Genomic DNA, 11,149 nt, shown 5'->3' with positions numbered 1-11,149 from the left:
TAAACGGGTCAGGAAATCACATCATGCAAAGTTCAAAAGTCAAATTTTCCAGGTATCTCTGTATCATAGAGGACTATTCACACAAATATGGATAGATAAAATTATATCTGATCATATGGTGGAATGATGTCATCATGTCGTCACTATGAAGTCAGAATATGATGTCATATAGTATAGTAATACTTTTTGTTTTTATGGCTTTAAGTACAGCAGTGTTGTGCAAGTTCACACCTCTCATGAACTAGTTCAAAGTTCAGTTCATACAAGTAAACATGAATAGTTCACCATTTAAATTCTGAACTAGTTCATAGTTCAGTTCATTTCATAGTTTTAAGGTGGAAAGTGAGAATGAAAGACTTAACTTGTTTTTTACCCCTTGCCTTAAACTGTACTTCATATGTATCAATTCCTAAAAGAAATTATTGCTAATTTTGCCTGTTTATTTATTCATACCCTGCAAGGGTTTGTCTACCTGTTGCTGGGAAATCATACCCTTGAAGGCTGCAGACAATGTGGTTTGGGTCATTTGGGGCTGTTGGCAGGGGGTCTTGGTCTTTTTTTGACTTTCAATTACTTGGAGATAACTTTTTAGGCTAGCTGGATGCGGATGAGGCTGACGTCCGGACTTGCTTTTTCAGCGCAGGAGGACACAATTTGCACAGAAAGGTGAGATTTTTACTGTCGGAATCTTTATCAGACAGTGTGTAAAAATCCCGCAAATAATAATAAGGTGCATCGGATGTAGTCGCTGAGTCTGCGTCTCTGCTTTCACTTGCCATTTTTATATGAGACCGAGAGCTGTTGTCTTGGAATACGTTGCTTGTTTGGACTACATGTGCGATGAATCATGGGTAACGTAGTGCGATGTTGAGTTAGTTGGTTTAGGTTAGGCTACATCGCGGAAATTTTACGAGCACTGAGCAACGACATGGTGCAAGCATTCGATTTAGACAGCGTCTCTCCTCAGGAGAAGGAAAACATTCCGTAACGTTTTAGCTAGACCTCAGATAATATGTGTTCACCGTTCAAATTCATTATTTGTCCTTAAGTTGCGTTCAGTTCATCGTTCTCATAAAAATGAACGTGTTCAATGAACAACACTGAAGTACAGTACATTGTTTGGTTCAGTTTCAGCTCGGAGTACTGGACCTGACCAGACAGTCAGAGACCAGCACAGTGGAACATTTAGCTGCTACAGAGCCAGATATTTTTCATCAGAGTTGGTGGCACTAATGAAAACATAGCTAAATTTAGATTGGATATTGATTGAAATTCATCAAATAAGACTCCAATGCAAATTTCATAAAGTGATCATACATCAGTGTGGCCAAACAATGAAAGAAAGTATCTTCAAGAACATGATGCTGACAGCATCTTTATTAGTTTTATCCATTTGAGTGTTAGCCGAAAAGAAACAAGTACACATTTTAAATTTCATGTTGACAATGTGACAAACTATTAATGGAATGGGTTTGACTTTTGTCAATGAGTGGATATAAAGATGGAGGATAGGACGACTCCCAAAAGTGAAGCCAAAACATCTTGTATGACCCCTGGTGGCTGGCTGAACCCCATCTCTTCTATGTGAGCAGTTGGGACATGTACCAAACTAAAAGTAAAAGCACATGTCAATTTCTTTTTCCAAAGATGGTTTCTGTCATTTAAGGTAGTTCTTATCATTAGGTCGGTTTTTTTTCTCCATAATTTGATGCCACAATAATGGAGTGGGACAGGTGATTGACAGGTGAGACTGACTCATGATTGGTCGAGCTAAGGGGGGCTGGCTTCCCACCACCATCAGACTCCAAATGTCAGGATAATTTGGCTTCATTTTTGTTAAGTAGGTGGAAGTGGAGACACGTCCATCTTTATCAACTGTGGTCCCATCGGTCATGGTCCACACTTGTCCAGGTCAGGTGACTGTAAGGGTGCGTTGTTGTTGGGACAGGGGCTGACGACCGTCTCCACTTCAGTGATCTCTGTCACAAGCTCTCTGATAATAGCCACACTGTCCAATGGCGACTCGGCAGAACTCTCTGGCTGCATTTCCATTGGCTGAGGATTTTGGAGCTGCTCCTGTTCCACTTCCTCTTCCTGCACTGTTTTTCCTGTGTGTTCTTCTCTCTCATCTGCTTCCCCCTCATCAATTTTCTCAAGCTCGCTACCTTTGTCTTCATCACCTTCAGTCTTCTCTTCTTCTTCTGCCTCGTTTTGTTTCTCCTCTTTTACCCTCTCCACCTCCCAGCTGTCCTTGATGTCTCCTGTCAGGTAAACTGCTCTGTCAGTAGTCTGCGGTACCATTGTAACAGAAGGTTCATTGGTGTTGCAACTGACGGCCTCGTTTAGTGACTCCAGGCTGATAATTGTCGGACTGTCTGTGGAAAATGGTTTTGGTGGTGAAGGGCAGCAGGGCTGGATGACAGAAGCATCCTCTGGTGTTTGGTCTGAGGAAGCAGAACTTTCAAGTGTTGCAGATTGATCGCTTTGAGCACATTCAGCCAGGACATCTGTGGACTGCAGCAAGGACACTGAGGACTCAGGAGAGACTGGGGTCGGATTAGAGGGTTCTGGGATAATAGAGTGGTCAGGTGTTCCAGTATCAGCTGTGGTCGAATCCGTCATCGATTGTGTGTCAGTTCCAGGTTGAGGATCTTGATGGATTTCCTCTGAGCGAGAAACCTCCTCAGTTGAAGATTCATTAAACTGTTGTTTCACAACAATCACTGGAGATAGAGGCAAGGTTCTCTGGTCAGAACCTTGAGTGGAGCTGGGATCAGATTCAGCTGCAGCATTAAGTTCTGGGTCAGTCTGAGCTGTCGTCTGAGCCTCCTCCTCCACCACAGGAGCAGACTCTGTATCTGCACTGGGCCCGGGTGAAGAAACATCTTGAGCATAATTGGCTGGGCTGTCTAGTGCGGAGCAAGCAGGCGTCTGTCCCAACAGACTGTACTCACTGATGGCCAGGTCCGACATGTCCAGTAAGAGATTGTTGCTGTTCTTACTGGCAGCATCCCGCACCACTGAGGAGAAGGAAGATAAAAATGTCAAGTTTACAATTATAATGAACATGTTCCTGTTCATAGTGACTAAGAATAAATTGACAGCTACTGTTGAGGTCAACCAAGGTCATGTACCCATTGCTGTTTCAGGTAATTTAAAGTCAATAGAAATACACAGTCTTGTTGTGTTTTCTTACATATGATTGTATGAGGCCAATAACATAGATTTAAATGGAATTACAGTATATTATTGGCAAGGTGGGGAGACTTTTGAAATGGTTTGTAAGGAGACAGGGTTTTAAAACCTATATTAATTATATATTATTGCATATTAAATGAAAATAGAAAATGTGTGCAAACTTGGTGGGGTGGGTGAGATTCTGGCGGCAGAACTTCTACAAGATGAACACATCTATTGCAGTCTTCATATAAACTGAACCAGAGAAGTTACACAGGTAGTTTTGTTCATGCCTTTAGTATTAATCTTTTTATTCCTATCAAATATAAAATCGGTTAAGTTGTACTGTTCTACCTCAGTGCAACACCTCTGTTATAATAATGATATAATCCATCTAAGATTGCCCCACAGATGGCAGCCTCTGTGCTTTTCTGTCTGTATACCTTATTTATCTATTTATTTGCTGTATTTGTAAACAGTATTCATTATTTATGTCCTTGCACCACTTGTACAGTTTACAACAACATAAAGAACCAGTTGACTTGTTCACATACTCTCATGATGAATACTTTAATGGTGTTGGTCATTAGTGTTTCGAATATCCTACTTTCTTTGCATGTACTATTGTACAGTACAGTCCGGACCATCCACTACTGTAAGTTAAGTATTTTTGTACTATTAAAAAAATGTGTTCAGTTTTTTCATTGTTGTCCTCAACAACAGCTAAATAGCTGTGTCTATTTAATAATAATATTGATAATAATATACTTTATTTATCCAGCACTTTTCAAAACAAAGTCAAAAAGTGTTTAACATGAATGAACAATGACATTTCAGGACTAAGGCAAATATATATTCAGGCAGGCGATTTAAATAATACAGGAAATAAGACAATAACAATATATAAGAAATATAGAGGAATAGAAGGAATAAGAATAAAAAAGCCATCAAACATTGTGCTAAAATTAATAAAAGGCTCTCTTAAGAAGATATGTTTTAAGAAGTAGTCTGAAATCAATGTTAAACCAGAGTCTAATTCCTTGTATGTGTACACATACTTGGCCAATAAAGCCATTTTGAATTCTGATATAATATCATTCCACCAATAAATCACTTACACTGGCTGTGTGTTTGTGTGTTTACTTACTGACACACAAAAAGATGAGCATACGTACTACATTCAACAAACACAACTGAAGTCATTAGATTACTGTGGCGCTTGTTGAGTCGACAGCAACACACCGACACAATGTAAAGACTACAGACATGTTTATGGTGCAGTGACTTTCATTGTGCATTATAAAGGTTTTACTGCAGATGAGACTGACTGGATTAATAAAATGAATTAAAATGTGTATTATGTGCATGCATGCTTTTGAGTGTGTGTTTACCTGTTTCTATCTCCGTGCTGAGGATGTTTCTCAGAACATCCTCATGGACATTATGGATCAGGATGAAGCTGCTGTAGTCAGAGAAGATGTACTGCTCAAACTGCTGCAGCTCCTGCACACAAAACACATCTCAATACTCTGTGTGATCAAAGTGCTGAAAAGACACAGTGAGACACAGTGAGACAGATTGCAGCTGTGTATTCCACCTACAGTTTTCCACTTGATGTCCATCCTCCTGGTGAGAGCAGGCAGAGTGATCTCCAACAGAGCTTCCTGATAGAGCCTCCTCTGGACAACTCTGCTGTCGTAGTCCAGCTGCTGCTCAAACACACACACACATGCAATTTTCACATACTGAGTCCTAATATAAACATCACTTTCGGAAACTGCTTTGAGTTCAGTCAGGAAGACTTTCCCACATTCAATCAATCACAATTATCTCACCCTCTCTCTGATTATTAATCTGCTGATTGTGGAGTTTTTTTTAAATGGCCAATCAGATTCTGCCACAATCTCTTCCAGCCAATCATGCGGTTGCTGTCAAACCTTAAATCCCTTCTCCTCTCTTCCACAGTCAGCCGTCATTCAGTGATCCGCTCTAACCCGCCTCAACTCCAATCTCCTCCAGTCTCACTCCCAGCACCTCTCACCCCTTCTAATTCCGATGACATCATATCTAAAGACTTATAATATTCACCATCACTTTCTCTGTTGTGCATGACAATAAATGTTTGTTCAACCAATAAATCAGAGTCTGTCCTGACTGAAATGTATTTGGTCAATAACTCACTCAAATTATATTCAACCACTAGTATGGGACAAAAGGCTAGCGTGTTATTCACTGCTTGTTGTGACGAGCTTGAATTGTAATCTAGCACCACTTGAAAATGTATTTTGGAAACCTAAAATCATTTAATGTCTAACATACAAGAATGTTATATTGCGTACACACAATCTACACAGATACAGCTTGTGTGTGAGGGGTTATGTTAATGGGCTGATATATTCACATCCATCTTAGCATTTTATTTTATTTGAATGTCATATCTTCCATTAATTTAAACCTCTGAAACCCACATATTTTTGTAGAAGACCAATTATCGCAATTTAGTGATTGTATTTTTAAATTCAAATTTAAAAACATATCTTCTATTGAATTTCTTCATAGATCTTGAAGTCATGCATTTCATATCCAAAAGTGTTTTGCAGCACATTTCATAGGACAACATTTAATATTCTGTGATGTAACTCTCTACCTTCAGCACTCTTTCTTTAGCTCTCTCCAGCTTGACAGGAATTTCAGAAGGCTGCAGTCTGGCCGATGACTGGAGGAACAGCTCTAAGGTGTACACAGCACTGTCCAGCAGCTGGAACAAACACACAATAAACTCCATATATCTCTGTGTAACACAAACCCCATGCTTTCACCTTTCACTGTTCAGCGTTCTTCAAAGACCATCGCGTTATTGAACGGAGCAGTTTGATGAAGCCCGTGAGTTTGGTGAAGTGCTGATGGACGTGCAGCCGTTCATACCTGCTCCATTTCCAGATGTGCAGAGTGAACCAGCCTCTGTGTGCTGCTCAATCCAAACCGCAGTTTTAAGTCAGCAAGCGTCTCTGTGAGGTTCTTCACCTGCCTGTAGCACTGATCCAGACTGATGGAGCGCAGAGAGAACAAGGCCTGGACACACACACACACACACACACACACACACACACACACACACACACACACACACACACACACACACACACACACACACACACACACAAATAAAACTACAACCATGAGCTAAAAACTCAGACTCTGCATTTAGAGTTATTTAAGTTAACACAGATAAAATCACCTGGGAAACAGAATCACAGACTCAGAAAAACAAAAAGTTTTCTCTCACCTTCTTGGTGTCCTCTGTTCCTCCCTTTGTGTGTGTGAAAGCAGAGTCCATCTGTGTGTGCAGTGTGTGTTGCATTCCGTGAATCCCTGCACTTATGTTCTCTGTAAGTACTTCAAGGATGGAGGACATGTAGGGGGCCACAGATTCGCTGTACACTTTCTCTGCTTCTTCACGTATACACACTGGAACACACACACACATACACAGTAAATAACATTTTCTATGTTTGTTTAAACTTTAGGTGTTAAAGGTCATAGTGCTGTACCTCTGACTTTCTGCTCCAGGAAGGACAGAGAAGACATTATCTGGTCTAGGTTGGATCTGATCAGCGCTTGATTGGCTGATGCTGTCTGACGACACTCCTCCCTCAGAACCTCCATACTTGATATCAGCTGTTCCAGCGCCAACGTGTAGGTTACGTGCACTGTCTAAACACATAAAACCGACAAAACATATGCTGCACTCATTGAGTCACAAGTTTTTTTAAATAAACTATAAATTGTAATCACAGCTCACTTCTGTATCGTTTTTTTATTTAGGAAATATTAGAAAAGTCAGAATTATTTAAATCTACAATAACTGATGATCTGGCCACTAGGGGGCAATGTATCAAGCTGTATCATAGCAACTGCTACTATTTCATAGCAGACAAATAGTTCATCAAATCATAAAACCTGCAGAAACGAGAAATCCAACAGTATCTCTTTTTAGTCTCTTTAAATGGAATAAACAAATAACATGATGCCTTCAAGGTCTGTCAGACAGTTGATAGTTGAGTAAAACTGCATTAAGTAAAAGTGTGTAACATGACTGAAGCAAACTGTCGAGTGAAGCCGCCTGTCACTCAGCACAAAGACTGCAGCTGAGGTTTATGTGTTTTAAGAGGACCCAAGCTGGAGGACACCACAACAACCCTCTCGGCCTGACTCGGGTGTATAAGTTTAACTCACAGCCAACCACTGTCGTATCCTCTCTGTCTTCTTGCCCTTCACTTTGGACTGAAGCTGACTCTGCAACCAGGGCAACACTTCCTCCATCACCTGGGAGGCCAGAACCTAGGAGAACACAGTTGATTGAGCAAGTAGACGAAGCATTGTGTTTGTCTGTGCGTGCACGTGTGCATGCACTGACCTCCTCCTCTGTTCCGAGCAGCATATCCCAGGATTCATAGCATCCTTTGTCCTGTCGGTAGAGTCGGAGTGCTCGCATGTATGCCTGGCTCTCGTAGGAGGACTCACACCAGGGGTCTGCAGGAAGTGAGGAAGAGAGTTGTTATGATTCTAGAGGATCGTGGATCGTGGATCGTGGATCGTGATCGTGGATTATGATTATTCTAGAATGCTTGATATACAATATGCCTTCTCACATATATTACCACTATTGGCAATACTTCACATGTGACTCTCTCTGAGGTTTCTATGATTTTGGGGGTAGTTTTTCCTTACTCTTGCTGAGGGTTAAGGGCAGAGGATGTCACACCTTGTTAAGCCCTATGAGTGTGAATGGTTGCCTTCAATTGGCAAACTTCATATTGTGTGCTCTATTTAAGCTGCTTTAGCTGCCCATAGTCTTTCTGCTTCCACTTCACAACCCACCTCCACCCAGCACCTCATTTCCATCTGAGTCTGACCTAATCACTGTCCTGTGTTGTCATTTATGGCTGTTCTATTCTGTGCTGGGAATTCTCACTGCCTTACGTTTCATGAAGGCTCATGGAAGGGACGGGACGTATGCTCTCCCTGCCACGTGCATATCTGGAAGGTCAGGGTGGTCTCAGAACTGAGTTGTACCTCCAAATATAACTTGGAATTTACAATTGATTAAAATTAATTTTGACTAAAGTGGTCCTGCTTCAACTGTACTAACTGTGTGTGGATCCAAATCGTATTCTCCTGTGCCACAGAGATATATTTGTGTACAGACTCACCACAATTCCACAGTTACACTGGGTGAAACTTGATACACTTTCTTTATCCCAATACCAGTCTTTACAGTTTATTGACGTTATATTGTATTCTGCTTTTTCTTTGGTGTGCCATTTTATTATATCATTTGGGGTCAAGTTGCCCATAATGCCTTTGGGCCTTCTTTTCCTAGAATACTTTTGAGGAACAGAAAGCTCCTGCAATGCTGAACACACTTCCCTTTATCACCATTAGTATTTATTACACCAATGCAGCTTAACACTGATTTGTATGAATGATGTCACTGACACGTGATGTGATGCTCCAGATTTTCAAGACATCAGGAATCCTGTAAAACTGAAGTAGAAACTTTAAACTAAGAAGTCCTTTATTAGTCCCGCAATGGGGAAATTTGCAATTTGCAAGTAATCCATTTGTCAATGGCATGCTCACCTTATCTGAATTAGTCCAAATAGTGGGGATCAATGCTAACACCCTGACCACTACATTAAACTTAATCTACACCTTATTTTAATCTAAACCTGACCCACCGGTGGGGCGCGCGACCGGGAGGGGGAAATGTGAGGCGGAACTAATGTTATAGCTGAACTAATGTTTTGACGTCCGCATCTCCTTAGCGGTGGAACAGTAAACAAATCGTTCTTTCGCCGTAGCCAGGGGTCTGCAACCCGCGGCTCTGAAGCCGCATGCGGCTCTTCAGCCCCTCTGCAGTGGCTCCCTGTACAGGGTTGTGCATGTCGCGCATATTTTTCGCGAACGGTGGACTTTACGAATCAGTTTTCATATGTTGAACGTGAACATGAGGGTTGTTAAATCATCATCGTATCAGGCCAGCATGAAATACCAGGAGCGGCCGTGTGTGTGTGTGTGTATGTGTGTGTGCTCGCAGACAGCGCACACACACAGGCCCCGGGGCTCCGCCCCCACTCACTCGCTCAGAGAGACACACACAGTGAGATCAGAGCTCGTTCACGCCCCAGTCACATGCCTGTGTTCTTTTTGGTTGAGCTTTATCATCTTTGTAACAAAGTGATTATAATTGAATTAATTTTTTCTCTATTTTTGAAAAAGTACAGACTGATGGAGGAATGTAGTGATAAATGTCACCAAAAGTACTTCAATTAAGTTGAATTTAAGTAAAATTATTGCAACATTTTTTTTAAAAAGCGACAAATGTCACAAAAAGTTGTTTGAAAAAGGTTTTTTATTTGCACACCTGAAAGTAATGTGAATTTAATGTCCATGTGTGCGTGGCTGTGCGCAACATTATATACCACATCCAGGGCCGATGGGGGTCGCCAGTCTCTGGCACCATTATTTTGGGGGTCGCGGGCTGAAAAGTTTGGGAACCCCTGCTCTAGAGTATTGGTTTGTTCATTCTGGGCCACAGTTTCAGGTGATTATCCACTACTGCTGACAGATCAGACTAAAGCATGCACTTTGCTCCTTAAACTACAGAAACACAAGCTTTCTATGAAAAGCAAGTATTCTATAACTTAGATTAGAAAATTTGAATTAGATTTTATTGAGTTTTATAAAACAAAGAGGCTAGTCAACACTGGTTAAAGTTAATTTTATAGACACTAGAGAGAGCCATCATCAGTTGTGTAATCCTATCACCCCTGTTTTAGCATCCTTGCTCTGGCTACCTGTTTATTCTAGGATTGGTTTTAAAATTGGAGATAGAGCCTTTGTTGTGAGGGCCCTTACAGTTTGGAACAATCTGACAGAAGAGATTAGACTAGCAGGATCGTTTACCTGTTTAATCTCACTTCTTTTTCATACAGCAATTAAAAAAATAATGAAGCCTAGAACCAGGTACAGATGTCAAGGTTTACACTTGACATCTATTGCACTTCTGTCCGTCCTGGGAGAGGGATCCCTCACATGTGGCTCTCTCTGAGGTTTCTACGTTCTTTTTACCTTGTTAAAAGGTTTTTTTGGTAGTTTTTCCTTACTCTTGTTGAGGGTTAAGGGCAGAGGATGTCACACCTTGTTAAAGCCCTATGAGGCAAATTGTGATTTGTGAATATGGGCTATACAAATAAAATTTGATTGATTGATTGATTCTTGTCTATGACTTTTATTATCTTTATCTTTTTTTTTACTCTGTTTGTGAATTTTAGATTGTTTGTTGTAAAGCACTTTGAAACTTGTATGAAAAAGTGCTATACGAATAAAGTTATTATTATTAAGTTTATTATTATAATTAATACGTTAGGATTATTAAGATCAACACTTTTTTGTGCCACCACCAACAGTCACTGCTGGCTATCTGTGTGTTGTGTGTTGCTTTCTGTTGCTATGGTGACTGCGCAGATGTGACATCTCATATTTTAACAACCTTGTGACATATAGTAAAAGGGTGACTGTTGCTTCATATGCCAGCAAACCACACAGGAAATCTGCAGTAATATTTTTATCTGTCGCCAGGGCAACCAAAACCACAAGTGACAAACTCAAGTGAAGAGCAGCAGCTACAACAGTTAAATATTTGACTCTGTCATCTTTACATTATTACAGAAATCCCAATGCATCATGTTTGAATCTTTAAAAGCCTAACACACCGACTGTATCCATGTAAAGAAACCTGAGACTTGTGTCTCATTAATATAGTTTGAAGACTACTTAACTTAAACCACTCTTACTTCAAAAACAATATAATAAACAATAAAATAAATACTAAAAACAGGGGTTAAAGCAAGAAACATTTTTTGAGGATGAAATGTGTACAATGTATTTTATTAAGTATTCTTAATCA

The 11,149-nt window shown here is 40.5% G+C and overlaps 2 protein-coding genes across 4 annotated transcripts in view; one reads left to right on the top strand and one right to left on the bottom strand.

Annotated features, from left to right (window-relative positions):
* Positions 1-11,149, top strand: part of LOC117777910 (kinesin-associated protein 3-like) — a 35,861-nt gene that overhangs the window by 15,918 nt on the left and 8,794 nt on the right. The window contains exon 21 of one of the 2 annotated variants that reach the window (XM_034613010.1): positions 9,330-9,340. The exons of the other annotated variant lie outside the window; for it this stretch is intronic. The gene's annotated coding sequence lies outside the window, so the exon portion shown is untranslated. Of the gene's footprint in view, positions 1-9,329; positions 9,341-11,149 lie in introns of those variants that run through there. 2 annotated transcript variants of the gene reach the window in all.
* The window catches only part of LOC117777908 (protein Niban 1-like), a 21,267-nt gene continuing 11,549 nt past the window's right edge, over positions 1,432-11,149 (bottom strand). For both annotated transcript variants that reach the window (XM_034613004.1, XM_034613005.1), the window contains exons 7-15: positions 7,595-7,710; positions 7,414-7,518; positions 6,729-6,891; positions 6,464-6,645; positions 6,103-6,249; positions 5,825-5,935; positions 4,779-4,886; positions 4,569-4,680; positions 1,432-3,020 (exon numbers count right to left, since the gene is read on the bottom strand). In XM_034613004.1, coding sequence (XP_034468895.1) covers positions 1,891-3,020; positions 4,569-4,680; positions 4,779-4,886; positions 5,825-5,935; positions 6,103-6,249; positions 6,464-6,645; positions 6,729-6,891; positions 7,414-7,518; positions 7,595-7,710 — 2,174 coding nt within the window. In that variant the 3' untranslated portion in view covers positions 1,432-1,890. The remainder of the gene's footprint in view (positions 3,021-4,568; positions 4,681-4,778; positions 4,887-5,824; positions 5,936-6,102; positions 6,250-6,463; positions 6,646-6,728; positions 6,892-7,413; positions 7,519-7,594; positions 7,711-11,149) is intronic.

Source organism: Hippoglossus hippoglossus, chromosome 17, assembly GCF_009819705.1.
Source record: "Hippoglossus hippoglossus isolate fHipHip1 chromosome 17, fHipHip1.pri, whole genome shotgun sequence".
Lineage (NCBI taxonomy): Eukaryota > Metazoa > Chordata > Actinopteri > Pleuronectiformes > Pleuronectidae > Hippoglossus > Hippoglossus hippoglossus.
The sequence above is the reverse complement of the archived record's forward strand: the minus strand, read 5'-3'. Positions and strand labels throughout refer to the sequence as shown.